Here is a 16,106-nt window from a genome sequence, read left to right on the forward strand (position 1 = left end):
GAATATATTCAGTGATATTTTATTTAAAAATAATTATTCAACTACAACCTAAAAACAAATATATACTAATAAATCTATTTTTTTAATTGTTGCAATCTTTAAAAATATATTTCAAAATTATAATTATAATTATAATTATAATTTAAAAACTGATATTACTTAGAATCTGTCCGATTCTAAGTATGCAAATTTTGTCAATCGGGATAGAGAAACAAACTAAAAAATTTAAAATATGCAATTTTTTCTTTATTTCCAACAATAATGATCTTACAAATCTTACAAAATAAGATTTTTATCAACTGATTTTCACTATTCATCTAACTATTATAATAAAAATAAGGAAATTAACAAAAATACCACATTCATAATACTATTTTTCATGTTTACACTAACCATTTTTATCCTCACTTTTAATGAATGATAAAAGATATTTATAACCTAGGGGTTAACTAATCTAGACTTATGGTTTAGAATTGAGGGATGAGGTAGGATTTTTGGAATGTGAAATTTAGGATTTTAATAAATATATAAATAAATAATCAAAAATATAAAAAAAAATTATAAAAAATAGCCTCAAAAATAATTTTTGATTTTCAAAAATTAATTTTGAAAAAACAAATTCAAAAACAAATTTATAAAAAAAATTGAATTTGAAAAGTATAATTCTATAGAATTTTTTTTATTATTTAAATAATTATTTATTTATATATATAGAGAACAAGAGTATACGAGTCTTTTGCCACTTAATGAAGAAAATATTTTTTAAAATGTCTTTTTTTTTTTGAAATTTTAAATTGATTATCAACAAAAAAAAAAATACAGGCCACTGAGGTTTATGCTTTCATGAAAAGAAACACAAGTCTTAAAGAGAATAAAGCACTAAGAGTACTAAGTATTCCTAGCAAGCCATCGCTGCATCATGTCGCTGTAGAAGGCTGGCTTCCTGTGTCGGAGAGAAGAGATCCTGTTCCGATTGGTCTTGTCAATGTACCTGACCATTTGGCTAGCGCTGAGGGAATTTCCATTGTGACGCTTACTGTTTCTTTCACGCCAAATACTATAAATGCTAGCTTGGAGAGCAAGCTTGAGGAGGCAAGTATCGATCTCCTTCCTGCGAGGAGACAGAAGAGATGTGACGGTGACAGCCCAATCAGGATTCACTCGAGATCCCAGCATGAAACCTACGAGATCAATCCACACCGTAAACGAGTAAGGGCATGCGAAGTATAGGTGGTCGCGGGTCTCATCCGGTTCACCACAAAGGAGGCACGGTTGAATGCAACCCCAAGCTCTACTTCTTGCACCCGTAGACAGTCTACCCTGAAACGCCAGCCATGTGATGAAAGCAAATCGAGGTATGCTTTGTTGAAACCAAACAACTTTACTCCAAGCGATCTTAGGGTAGTGAGTCCTAAGTTGCTCCCATGTTGCTTTACTGCAAAATGCCGGTTTGTAAACCCCATCCCCGTGGTGCCATAGACGACGATCATCAGCAGCGTCCTCCGCCGGAGCTGGAACAGGGTTGATGTAGGCCATCATCGCCCGTAGGTGATAGCCACGACACCGACGAATGTTCCATTGTCCACCAGAAGCCGCTTCCGAGACCGTCGCATAGCGGGGGATACCTAAGACTTGTGTTCCTAAATCACCCGTGATGTTTAATAGCCGTCCTACACTCAGCCAGTTATCAAACCAGAATAAGGTGGTCTCGCCATTACCAATCTCTGATCGGAGGAATGAAGCTGCTCTGTCCTTGAGTTTCAAAGTTTTCGCCATATCCAAGAACCTACGTACTTATCACTGAGGTCACAGAAACTTTGAGAGCGAAGCAGATAAACCTTCGTCCAAGCGACCCAAAGGGAACCAGAGTTCGTGAGTAGTCGCCATATCAAGCTAAGTGCAAAAACTCGTGATATTTCCGTGAGACGGCTAAGGCCTAGACCTCCCTCATCCTTAGGTCTACACACATCATCCCAAGCGACCTTTGCTTTTGTATGCGTATTAGGCGATCCAGACCATAGGAATGCAGCACACATGCTTTCAATAGTACTGAGACAGCTCTTTGGAAGACGAAACACAGAGCACCAGAAGTTAGTTATACTGCCAATGACTGTTTTCACAAGCTGCAAACGACCAGCATATGAGAGAGAGCGACTAGACCATGACACCAGACATGTGCGTATCTGATAAATCAATGGTTCGTAATCTGTTTTGGTCATTGTCTTTGTGGTGAGTGGGAGACCGAGATATCTCACAGGAAGAGATTCTGTTGGAATGCCCAGACGCTGAACCTCATCCTTAAAGTCTTGACTAATACGGCCCGCCATGAATATAGAAAATTTAGCTGGATTGATCAGCAAGCCAGAGATACTCGCGAATTCTGATAGAACCTCGAACACGCCTTTCAGCGAAGCAGCTGCACCATCAGTAAAGATCATTAGATCGTCCGCAAAGCTTAAGTGTGTCAAGTTTACCTTGCTGCACGAGGGGTGGTAGCCGATACTGTGAGATTGAGCTGCCTTATTAAGCATTCTTGACAACACATTTATGGCAATGACGAACAGATATGGAGATAGAGAACATCCTTGTCGCAGGCCGCGTTCACTTCCGAAGAAACCTTCCAATTCACCATTAACCGAAACAGAGAAAGCAGCTGTGGAAAGACATGTGTGGATCCAGTGTACCAACATATCCGGAATGCCCATAGTGCGAAGAGTATTTGTAATGAAAGACCAGTTTACTGAGTCAAAAGCCTTCGATATATCCAGGTTGAGAACACTTCGAGGCTGGATTGACTGTTTGTGGTAGTCTTTGACAAGTTCAGTAGCTAAAAGGACATTCTCAAGAAGCAGCCGACCTTTAACAAACGCACATTGAGTAGGTTCAATCAGCTTTGGAAGCAACACTTTGAGCCTGTTTGCGAGAATCTTTGAAATCACTTTGTACAAGATATTGCAACAGCTGATAGGCCTGTAGTCCTTTATCTCTTTTGCATCTCCATGTTTAGGAATGAGCGTCAGAATTGTCGTATTGACTCCTCGAGGCAGAAATCCGTACATGAAGAAAGACTGAACTGCTGTGACAAAGTCTTGTTTGATAATATCCCACGATGCACGATAGAACTCAGCCTGGAACCCGTCAGGGCCAGGAGCTTTGTTGGAGGGCAAGGAGAACAACACATTTTAAATCTCAGCCTCCGATATAGGGTGAGTGAGCAGATGAGCAGTGTGCGCAGGGCATCGGAAGTCCAATAAGTCAGACAGATCCGGAGTCGACGTGGAGGTAATGTGGAGAGGGCCCTTTTGGAGGAAGCTTTCGAAATGTACAGCAGCCACCACTATGATCCGTTGAAGATCCGTAATCACCTCTCCAGAAGGCAAGGTAAGGCGCCTTATCATATTGAAGGAGGTTCTCGTCTGGACGATTTTGAAGAAGAACAGCGTGTTCTGATCTCCATTTTTTAACAGAGTGATCCGAGACTTCTGGCGCAAGAAACTTTCCTCTATCCCTGCCCAGTGGTTCCAGACAGTCATAGCTTCTGCAGCTTCGTCAAACGTTGTTTCAGTGGGGCTCAGAAGTGCTTCCTTTTGTTTGTCACAGAGTACATAAAAAGCTTCACGAGTACGTTGTGGGAGATTACCAAACTTGTTTTTATTCAGTCTACGCAGCACTGGTTAGAGAAGCTTCAATTTCTTATGGAACCTGTACAACGCCGATGTGGAGTGGATCAGAACCTCTGTGGAGTCCCAAACCGTGGCAATAGTATCATGAAAGTCTGGATGATCCACAAGGAAATTAAAGAACTTGAAAGGACGCTTGTTACCCGGTGGGGGAGTCTCTAGTCGCACCCAACAGCGTGTGTGATCAGAGACACCAGAGGGTTCCACACTTGCATAAGAGTGAGGAAAATGATCCAACCAGTGATCATTGACAAGCACACGATCCAGTATCTTTGCTATAGGGTTTTCCCATTGCTTATTAGTCCAGGTGAAGGTAGGACCAAGAGAAGCAAGGTCCGTAAGATTTCAGGTAGCGACTGCAGACTGTAAGGCCTCCATACCACGCAGATTAGCGTTTGATATAGTGCCTCTAGAGTGTTTTGAAGATACCAGAGTTTCATTAAAGTCGTCCATCACAATCCATGAAACTCCCGGTAAGGCATATTGAGTTTTTATGTAAGCCATTTCAGTCCACAAGTGCTGTCTGTCAACAGCAAAATTTGAGGCATAGACACAGGAACAGAGAAACTGCTCTCCTATGTCTGAGGTAACCCATACAGTGATGCACTGAGCACTTTTAAAAAAAAAGAGTAACCGAGACATCCTCCGCCCAGCAGACCCATAGTTTTCCAAGGCGGTGGTGGTCATAGTTGGTAAGAAAATTCTAGTTAGGAAGAGCAGAGTTTAGAATAGAGACACTGTTCTCTTCTCAAACGCGAGTTTCGATTAGACAACCGAAAGAGGGTTTAGCAGAAAGAATCCAAGAACGAAGAGCCGTTTGTTTGCGCATTTTGTTGAAGCCCTAGGTGTTCCACGCAAATAAAGATATCATCACATTAGTGACTCCGTGAGGAGGCATGATTGGTTTGCTTGTTTCTGGCTCCTTTTGTTTGATCATTTTTGCTCCCAACATTCACATTGGGGTTACTCTTTTGAGACTACTTATTTTTTCCAAGTTTTTGCTTCTCCATTTGTTTTTTCTTCTCAAAAGCCGCCTTAGATTCCACTGAGCTTTCCTCATCAGAACTAGGGCTTTCATTTTCCATCTCGACCTCACCCTCCTCAAGGTCAGTACTGAGCAAATGGAATCTAGACGGCGAGCTGGTGCTAGGGAGCTCCACCTCCGTGCTTCTTGCTGATTTCCCATTATTCCGACAGCCAGAAGGCGAGCTCTGAGGAATCGTCAACCAAGGTTCCTCATTTTCAGGAATCACGAGTCCTACCGATACCTTGTTTGAGACGCTATCATGAACCCGAGAAACTGAATTTCTAACTTTCTCTTCACTATCCTTTGACGAGGATTGTTGAGCGTTTGCTGCCTCTGTAGCCAAGTGCACAACCTCCAATACAGGGTTCTCTAAGTCAATAGATTTTTGGTTTCCATTTACGACCACTAAGCCTGCCTGTAACCATCAGTTCCAGTTCCCTCCACGACAGTCTCTAACTCCTTCGCATCCTCTGTTTTCTCTTTAATATGCTTATTTTTTGAACAAGTTTTGTCTGTGTGCCCCCATTTTTGACACCCAAGACAACGTGGAGGTAGCAACGGATAGCTGACTAAGATGATTTCATCCGTTCCCTTAACTTTTATACTTGCTGGTAAGGGTTCCTCTAGGTTCATCACAACTAACAGACAAGCGACGTCAAGTCGAACGCAACGTTCCGTATTTGGGTGAAGTTTCACTGTACGTCCAATAGTATCCTTAAAGAAAGTAAGACCATTATGGGAGAATAGGTGATCTAGAACCCCCTGGAGATCCACCCATAGCGGGACAGCGGTGAGATCAGGTTGAGCAGATGCTGTTTTTGGACTCCATTCCCGTACCACAATTGGTATATCCGCAATGTGCCAAAAGGTCCTTTTCAGGACACGATCCTTGAGTTGAAGATTATCAATCCGGAACAAAACCGTGTGTGGACTGATGAACTGTGCGTCGATCTTTTCAGGCCTGTCTGGGAAAGACCAGATCCTGTTAACAATGGCATGAACTTTACCGATATGGGGTGCATCTCCCATAAAATGACCAACAATATATGCAGACCACAAGGGTTTTGAATCTGACAGTAGCTCATCTGGTAAATCAACTAGAGCGACTCCTCCTTGCAAATCAGCCATAGGAGAATAACGAACCACATTGGAAAACCTTTCTTCTAGATCACGGGAGCCTGGGGCAACAGCTTGAGAGTAGGACTTTGCAGGGGATTGGGGGAGTTCATGATCACTAGGCGGAGTCATAGACCCCGTACCTCCGATCATCGGAACCGTGGGACGAACAGTGGGGAAGGACGGCTGGCTTCGAAAATGTCTCTTTAATGGTGGTAAACATGAATAATGGTACCAAGAAAGTGGTAAACATGAAAATTTTCCATAAAAATAAGATATTAGATCTTTAAAAATATTTTTATATCAGGCTATACTAATAAAATAAAGATGCCAATAGGGATAATTATTCATGTTTCATATTCAAAACTATTAAATTTTTTTACAATTTTTTTTGTAGGGTACTACATCAAATATAGAAAATGTTAAAATTTCAAGACTGAACATATTAACTTATTAATTTTATAAACATCAAATTAAAACATTGCTCAATGTAGTGTTGATCAATGTTAGGCCTGGACACAAAAACCAGACCCGAGGACCCGACCCGAAACCGACCCGAAAAAACCGGGTTCGGGTGTATTCGGTTCTCGTTAAATACCCGATTGGGTTTTGTCTTCAGCTTAATTTGGGTAACGGTTTGGGTCGGTTTATACCTGGTATCCGATTGAGTACTCACATTAAACCGAAGCTTTAAATGGCGTTGTGTGTGTTTTCCATCATATTATTTAGGCATGGGCATTCGGGGTCCCAATTGGGTTTCGGTTTTATCCATTCGGGTTTTGGTTTTTCGGGTTTATCAAAATCAACCCCATTCGGGTTATATAAAAGTTCGGTTCGGGACCGGTTCGGGTTCGGATCGGGGTTAGTAAATCTTCAAAAAACTGGTATAACCCATTGTACTTTCGGGTTCGGGTCCCAATCGGTTCTTCGGTTTAAAAATACCTGATTTGAACCTATTTTGTAACTAAAACATAAATGAAATCGGTTCTTTGGATTTAAAATACATGATTTGTACATATTTTAATAGCCAAAACATAACTAAAATCGATTCAAAAATAAGAAAAAACATCAAACGTGATCATTCAAAATCAAGCGAAAGATAAACATAGTTAGTGATAGAAAAAAAACCAGATAAATAAAATCATAAAACAAAAACTAAGTTCTCATGAAATGAGAAACATTATTCAATGAAAACAAAACCAAAATCTAAAAACTTCAGGCTTTAACTGCCACATTCCACCATCAACATTCGTGTAACAGATAATTATTTTAGAAGTTCAATAATATCTTAAAGTATTTTGGATACATATTAAGAATTAAGATCATATTTGGTAGAAGTTATTTTTGTAATTTTAAATGTTTCGGGTTCTATCGGATATCCATTTAGGTCCGGGTTCGGTTCGGATAATACCCATAACCCAAAATACCAAAAAACAGGATCCATTCGGTATTTATGTCGGGTTCGGATCGGTTCGGATTCATTTTTATCGGATCGGGTTCGGTTCGGATTTTCGGGTTCGGTTTATTTGCGCAGCCCTAATATTATTGTTATTTCCAAAACCTAAACTAAAAGCTATAGCCTTTATTCTTTCGTCTCTTCACCTTCGGTCCTTGCCGTCTCTCGATTTCTTCAATCCAAACCAAACCCTAGTTGTGATTCGCTATAAATGGAGAACCGTGATGGCTTATCGATTCACAGGAAGAACTCAAAAGTCAACCTAATATTTACAATCCTAAACCCTAATTTCAGTTTTCTTTTAGTCGCATGTTTTTGATCTCTCATTTGATATGTATTAACAAAGGTCCGATGTCTAATTTCATGTTTCTGGTTCAATTTACCGTTTTTTGTTAGATGATACTTAACTCACGGTAAACTGTTTGGAAACACTACACAAGGATGGAAAATAACTAGCCTTGGGCATTCGGGTACTCGGTTCGGTTTCGGGTAGGAACCATTCGGTTCCGGGTATATCGGATAAATCATTCTTATACCCAATAGGTACTTATGAGATTTCAGTTCGGTTTCGGTCGGTTTTGGTTCGGTTTCGGATACCCATTTAATAAATGAATCAAATATACATATACAAAATATATGAGTTAATATGTAAATCTAAGTGGTCTAGTGGTTACACACTTGCATATTTGTCAATCCAACTAGAGTTTGAATCAATAAAGTGCTAGTTTTATAAGTATTTATTGAATTTTAATATAAAAATACCATATATTTATATGTATAATATAAGAGAGTACGTAAAAGATATCATGGTCTGGTGATAACAATATTCTCACTATTCATGTTCGAGTGGGGTTGATGACATTTTACCTTATATTAGAAAGTGGATACTTGTTTTTTCGGATATTCGGGTACCCGTTCGGTTTTCGGCTCGGTTCCGGTTACTCGGATATAGAAATTTAGGAACTATTCGGATATTTGAGAGTTTCGGTTCGGTTTCGGGTAATTTGATTCGGTTCCGGTTCGGTTTTTTGGTTCCGGTTTTTTTGTCCAGGGCTAAAAATAACAGAGACAAATGCATATGCCAGTATTGCTAGAAGACCTTTTTCTTGTACACCTTAATTAGGCACATCCAACCTGCATAAACATCTCCAAACCTGCAAACAGTTTAAAGCGTGGAAAGAGAATGAAGTGGTAACATATTTGATTATCTATGTTTTTGTTTACAACTTTTTTTTTTTGATTAACTTGGGGGTATACCAGGCCCATGGATAGGCCCAAACTATTCCCCAAGGGGAGGTGCAGCTCACGGATAGACCCTCTCTCCGGGTATTCAAATGGGCCCTAAAGCATAGGCCCATATCTGTGTTAGGTGACCAGGATAATTGTGACTTAGTTTCGCGCAGCAGGTGGATCGAACCTGAAACGTGTTGGTGTCTCAGTCCCGTCTGCTTACCACTCGACCACAATCACCCGGTCGAAGGATAATTGTGATTTAGTTTCGCGCAGCAGGTGAATCGAATTTTTGTTTACAACTTGTTATCTATGTTTGGTATCTACGTTTTTTTTATAACTTGCTAGCTATTTTTTCAGATTATGATATCCAAGCAAACACAAGAAGAACCTGATTCAAAGTGATGGTTAGCTACGGCAGCAATGAGAGTTTAGTGTTTTTTTTTTGTTAGTCTATTGTTCTTCGACTTGATATTTGTCTTTTTTTAGTCGAAGGTTTGTCCCTTTGAAATGAAATTTTTATGTTTTTATTGGCTTAAAAGTACTTTTTATTGGTTAAATTGGTTACTATTTGAAACCGAATGGTTACTTTGGGTAAATTTAACCCAAAATAAGTTTAAGTATATTGAGTATTTGGTTAAGTTAATGTATATTGAGTCTTAAGATTGAAAAACCCGAACCGAAGCCCAGGCCTAATCAATGTGATGTATTAAGAAAAAAAATTATTTCATTTTATATTTAACACGTTAAAAATAAAACTATAAATAATACATAAACTTAAAATATCGGGTTATGCTATTTTAATTATCATATGATATATTTATATAAATCATTTAAAGTTTAAATATTTAAAATTAAAAATAAGTGTGAATGGTAAAACAAAATATTCAAAATTTATATATCATGTTCAAAAATGAAAGCTTATGTTAATTATTTATTAAAAAATAAAATTTTGAAAGCAAAGTTCAAATGCAAAACTAAATTTATTTTAGAACGGTCTCTGTCTAATTTAAATATTTTATATTTTTGGTTATAATGAAATACATAATTTAAATATGAAATATATAAGCCAAATATTATTTAACATATAGTATGCAATATTATAATCTTATCACATATAAATATTTATTACTTCGTAATTTAGTAATTTTGCAACAGATTATTATATATAAATTAAATTAATGCATATAGAAAAAATAATATTGTTTCAAATAATATAATTGAGAAATATACAATTTTGAAATTAATATTATCTTCATAATATTATATCATATTATAGTAATCTCTATTTTCATAAACAAATATACCACGCACAATGCTAAACATGTATTTAAAAAAAAAATTCCAAATCAAATTTGAAGTAGGTATAAAAATTTCAAAATCAAAATGACCATCTTTATATTTGATACAACCTAAAAGTATACTTAAAAACTCTAATATTTTATATTTTAGTGAATTTATCAAAGTAAAATACATAAAAACCTGCGCAAAGTTTAAAGAAGAACATTCTTATAAATTAGAAAGTCGAAAAGCTAAACACATTGAAAAATCACTTAAATATCAAAACTAAAAAACATATGAATCTACAACATGAACACAAACAATCAATTTGATGGTAGTTTCAAAGATTGGAAACATATAAGAATAAAAAAATAAATCGTGCATCTGAACTGATCAAAATCTAGTATATTCTATTAAAATAAAGTTACTAAATAAATCTATTGTACAAAATTTATAGTATTACCACTTCATAAATTACTTAATTAATATGAAAAGGCTTTAAGGGGAGGGGGGGGGGGGGGGGGGGGGGGGTATTGGACCAGGTGTTTTAACAGACTTTAGGGTGTTTTAATTTTAGTGGAATTCAAGTGACTTTTGAATTTATTAGGGTGGTTTTGATGAAAACTAAAACCTACAAATAAGAATCTATAGGAGATTTGTTAAGATATCTTTTATAATTTCAGAGTTGTTTAGGTAATTTGGTACATAGTTTTCGTCATAGTTTTTTTTTTTTGTAAAAAGGCTTTCAAATTAAACTACGAAAAACATACAATGTACGGTTGAACAACCATAAAGTTTTAGAAAGTAAGATGAGACATGCCTCATATTGAACCAAGCATTAGCTTACAAAAGAGAAGACTTATGATTCATAAGCTTAATGAAACAAGAGAAGGATGAAACTATTAGGAAAATGGCAGGTGGTTTCCGCGGCCTCGACGACCTCTTTTACCCCTTTCTCTTATCGTTTTCCATTCCATATCTTGAAATTTTTGGAGTGGTTTTATTGGCCTACCACCTCGAGACATGTTGAGGTTTGCCGTAGCTTCACTCATAAACCCTTCTCCATCATCTTGCACAATATGAGCAATTTGATTGGTAGGAGGGCTGTCATGTGCACGAAAGTTTGGAGGGACCAATGAATTGTCCATTGAAACCAAGTTGGTCTCAAAGACAATAACAGGAGATGGAATTTCTTCCATAATAGTGGTTTTAGTTGGAGCAGATTGTGTGTCTGCTAATGGTGAGGAAGTGAAATGAGAGTTGGAGCCATTGGCTATATGTACCTTAGAGTGAGTGGGGTTGTTTACTGGAGTAGAGAGATGCTTCGGTTCAACATTCACTTGTGACTCCAAATTTTCAGCTTCTGATACCAATTGATCTGATGCAACAGTAGACTGAGCTAGTATCTTTCCCATTTCAGGCTAAGGTTCTCCAGCAGATAAATCCTCATGTGTGGACCTTGTTTCCACGTTCGAATCAACAACTGGAAGTAGACATCTTTTTTCCTTGTGTCCTAAGTGTCCACACCTGCCACACACACTTGGAATCCATGTATACTCAACATCCACCAAGTAAATATTACCTTGTTTGTCATCCAAGGCAATTTGCTTTGGAAAAGGTTTGTCAAGTTCCACTTCAACCAACAATTTTGCTTCTCCCAAACAGGTCGGATTAAGTCGAGGTTTATGTGTTTGCATAGGCTCACCAAGTCCTGAAGCTACGTGGCTAAGACCCAATCTTGAGTAACAACAATCCGGAACATTTTTAAGAGTTACCCACACTGGGATTGTTGATACTTCAGGGACCTTGAATGAATTAACTGGTTTCCAAGGTGAAACAAATAATAGGCAGTCATCAACATGCCATACACCTCTTTGAATTACCCATTGTCGAGTTGAATCATGAGGTATGTGAAACATGTAAGAGGTCTCGCTCAGCTTACGACAACCTATTCTACAAGTTCTTCCCCACAACCTATTAACCACAACGTGGATTAAACCCCCTGGAGGAAGAGAGCAGCGGTGAAAGTGGCCAATGATATACTCCTTTTTATTTTCTGGTCCTAGGCGAAGCACCTGAGAGGGAATCGTTACCTCAGGAGTTCCATCGAGTCGAAAGGTTGGCTTGGCCGCTCGATAAAGGTTTCTGGTAGCTGGGTCCATCCTGGCTGCCCACGGAAATCTTAATGTTCCATCATCTTTAAGCTCAGGGACCGGAATCTTCTGAACCGGCATACGAGGAAACTCTCTTACAGCACTTGGATGGTCTTTTTTCTTCTGGTTTGGCCCAAATCCATCAGCCAGCGTTGGCCAAAAAGAGTTAAGAAGATTGTTAAGATCATTTGGATCGAAACCACTTGGAGTTGCTGGTGTTGGAGGAGTTGCAGGTGGTATAAAAGCGAGAGGTTTGGCCCAGGCTCCGAGCGAAGGAACAAAAGTAGCTATTGGAGACTCAACTGATATTTCTGGAGAAGTAAAGGTTATCGGAGGGAGGCCAGGAGATTTAGGTGAACTCAAGTCTTGAACGCAAGTGTTCCGAACCTCTTCGTTTTCCGGTTGACTAGTGATGTCTGAAGAGGTATTATCTCCGGCAGCCACTAGTTCTGGATCAGCAACAGAGTCACTTTCCCCTAATTGTTTTAAGTATGGGGTTTCGCTTGAAACCACAGGATTCGACTCCAAGACCATGACATCTATTTGATGCCTCATGACTTCATTATCAACGTTCACTGCCAGGGGAGACGACAACTCTGAACCAGCGTTTGATTTTTCTGCAGTCGAGACCGTACCTGTCGATATTGCCGGCGGTGGAGACTCGATTGACCAGCGGCACTTAGATGGCCAACGAGGATCTGGAGTGACATTGGGATGAGTAGAATCACTGATTACGTTTCCTAATGGTGGTTTAAGATCCATGGTGGCGAGAGCGTGAATGAGACAAAGCTTAGCAAGATGGAATCTTTGAGAGGAGGCGAGACCGGATCTGGTGCTCGTGATTGGCGACGCGCCGGAGCGGCGTCAATAAAAGGAATACGCCGGCGAGCTTTGTTAGAGGAACTTCGTCATAGTTTTTGCTTACGGATCTATCTACCTATCAGGCTATCACTGATAACGTATATGCATTAAAAATTAAAACTCTGGCCATTAATGCATATTTGAGTGCAACCAACATTGAAATACAAGTGATACTTGGATCAATCTTCAAACATGATACGTTCATGGCATACTCGAGGAGTCATTGCAACACCCAAATGACAAAGCATCAGAACTCGCAAATGTTGTTGATTCAAACGTTCTACTACCCGGTAGTCTCACACTTCAATTACACTTTTATTAGAGCCATGTCCTTCTTAGATGGTCTAGCAGTATGGATTTTATGAAAGTTTGATGTTTTAGGAGTAACTTAGATGTTTCACAAAAAAAAGGAGTAACTTAGATAAATAACAGAAGTAAAAGTTAGATGATTTATCCAAAGCTAATGATGTACTCTGGGAACAATACCTGGTTACTCATATTTATCATACACAAAACAGAATACTTGTTCAATATACTTATGATATTTTTTTCTGCATTTCACTGCAGCTACTCCATCAACTCTTTTAATTTCAACAAAACACTGTTGAAAACATGTACTCAGCAATTAGAGATTCAATAACCTCGTGCTTACCAGACAAGATAAAACTATCATTTTAAAAACGAAAAACAAATGGAAAGTGTGACAGCAGAAAGTGTGATGACTGCTTACCCTCACCTTCTACATCTTATTGAAGCATGGATTCTCCTCTAAGATATGAACGTTGGTCCACTTCTAAGTCTAGTATTTTTTGGTCTGTAAATTTCTGTAGGAAGCGTTCTATTAGGTTATATGCAACCAAACTCGTGTCGTCACAAATTTATAGGACTGCAAGGTACTGGTTCTTCTTTTTTTAGTGGATTCTGCAGACCATGATGATCAACAGAATACAAAGAACGAGGGCTAAGCTATTTACGTTATCCCACCTCAGTATCCCTCCAACTCTTGGTCGTACCTATGCCATGTCCATCACTGACATGTGTAGATTTATTGGTAGCAGGAGTGGCAAAAAGAGACATATTATGAGCTCTTGTAATACTCTCTGTCAGGTCTCTTATAACGAGGGAAGAGCTGATATAATGTAGGGTTGTTGCGTCTGAAGAATAAGTTGGATTCAAAACTGAGCATTCTGCACCAATTTCGTCATGATCCAGATTAGAGGTATCAATAGCATCATACTTGACTGTAATCATCGTCTTTAAGATCGTCTCCTTCCACTCTCGTCACAATTTGTTTTCCTAAATATTATTTACAGTTGAATAATAGTGGATTTAATTTACTTTTTACAAATTGTTAATTGAATAACAAGGGATTACAAATTTTCAATAACTTTGCACAAATTTCATGTTGACTAATACATGATTTGGAAAGAGTTTTTAAAATCATTGGTTGAATAACAATAGATTTTAACAAAATTTTAAACTCTCTTAACAATACAACTCTTGGGAAGTTGGGAGATGTATTCAACCGAGAGTTTCAAGTGATTTGTATTAAAATGACAAATCCACTGTTATTGAAACATGAATTTTAAAAACTCATTTAAAATCCACTGTTATTGAATTTGACATTTCTTAAAGTACTCTGAAATCCACTGTTATTGAAAATATTTCAAGTTGTGGAGTTTTAAAGTTTTCAGGTGATTTTAGGGTGTTTGGGTAGGATTTCTTAGTTAAAAAATTAAAACTCAAATCTCATAGTTTTAGGTGATATTCTAGAGTAGTTTAAGAAAAATCACTTAAATCTCTGCAATTTATTGAAATCATCTAAAACCCCATTAAAAATCAAATCACATCAAATGTTAAATTGAATACATCTCCCTAAGTGTATTATATATATGCGTATTTAAAAAACTTGGCCGATATTCTAACTAAATTGTAAATAAATGGCATATTTGATATGTAAATTAATAGTATTCATTTAATTCCGTATATATCTTTCAATACTAAATAAAACTAAAATAATAATGGTTTCAGTGACAGAGAGTTATTTTTAGAGTCTTAAACACATATCCCATCTTACATAGTAAACGCTATTAAGAAGCATCACATTTAACCCTCAGCAGATCAAATATTATAAATCTTTCATTCGAACAAACAATATGTATATGTATTTAAGTTTCAAAAAACAAACAATATGTATTCCCTTTGAACTGATCCAAACAATATGTCTTATTTATGTTATATTCCCTTTGATTTGGTCGTAATTGTTTTGAGACATGTCCAAAACTTTATACAGACTTGATCAGGCTAAGAATCAAAGCTTTTATCACCATTCAGTTATTTAAACTTTGATAAGGTCGACAAATGTCTTAGTTGAATAGAAGATAATTACGTTGATAAATAACCTAATTAGGTTGCTAGTAGGATCAACACTTTGATTGTCCAATAGTTTACTGGAACTTGTTATCGTGGTACTTAGAGTATGACATTTGGTGAAATCCACAATACCATTTTTATTGCTTCTGCTTCAATATAAATTTTAATTAGGTTGCTTATAAAATTAAAACTTGGATTATGTTTCAGGTGTTTAAAGTTGTTCAACTTTTGAAATTCGTAATGATCAAGCTTGGTACCAAGCTGTTTTTATGTCGTTTCTTGATCAGAAGTTTCTCATGAGGAAGAACACCTTCAAACCGTGAGGCCAAATGACTCGATAAAACGATAGCTTATTATCTAAATGCTACACGTGGAAAGCATTTCTTATACATATGTTACATGTTAGTCATAAAAAAAGACTTTGTACGATACAGTGGCAGAGCAAAAAACTTTTTGGACCGGGATCAAAACTTTTTTAAACATAATTACTAAATTATATATAAAACTATATTGTACAACTTTCATAATTCGAAACTTTTTATTACAGTTTCATTGACTACATCTTTACATATTTTTTTCGCTAAAAAAACAAATAGAAAAAATACTTATTCCAACCAGTTACCATATTGATCAAACCAAGAATGATTAAACCGCTTTGATGTATTTTTTATGAGTCTTGCCTAAAAATTATGACCATGAAGATCTCAAGTTAAATATTTGTGTTTTTCCTTGTCTCTTTGATTATGGTGATATTACAATACTTTTTTTCACTAGGATCATCTAGATAAATTGGTCCATTATTTATCTAATTAATAAAAATTTAGCCTATTTCTATATAACTAGTAATTAAAAGTGTTCAGATTATAAACATATTTTATTGAATTTGAATCAATGAATCATAATCATCTTTAGTTTGATAAATAAATAAT

General features: G+C 37.1%; 1 protein-coding gene across 1 annotated transcript; it reads right to left on the reverse strand.

The window, feature by feature from the left end:
- Positions 1 to 888: 888 nt before the first annotated feature.
- Positions 889 to 4,367, reverse strand: LOC106428628. The gene is made up of 6 exons (XM_013869372.1): positions 4,315 to 4,367; positions 4,061 to 4,203; positions 3,735 to 3,955; positions 3,327 to 3,584; positions 1,839 to 3,128; positions 889 to 1,752 (listed from the first exon to the last, which is right to left on the reverse strand). Exons 1-6 carry the CDS (start codon positions 4,365 to 4,367, stop codon positions 889 to 891), a joined length of 2,829 nt encoding a protein of 942 aa, XP_013724826.1.
- Between the last annotated feature and the right edge of the window lie 11,739 nt (positions 4,368 to 16,106).

The sequence above is a fragment of the Brassica napus genome, chromosome C8 (assembly GCF_020379485.1).
Source record: "Brassica napus cultivar Da-Ae chromosome C8, Da-Ae, whole genome shotgun sequence".
In the NCBI taxonomy this organism is placed as follows: domain Eukaryota; kingdom Viridiplantae; phylum Streptophyta; class Magnoliopsida; order Brassicales; family Brassicaceae; genus Brassica; species Brassica napus.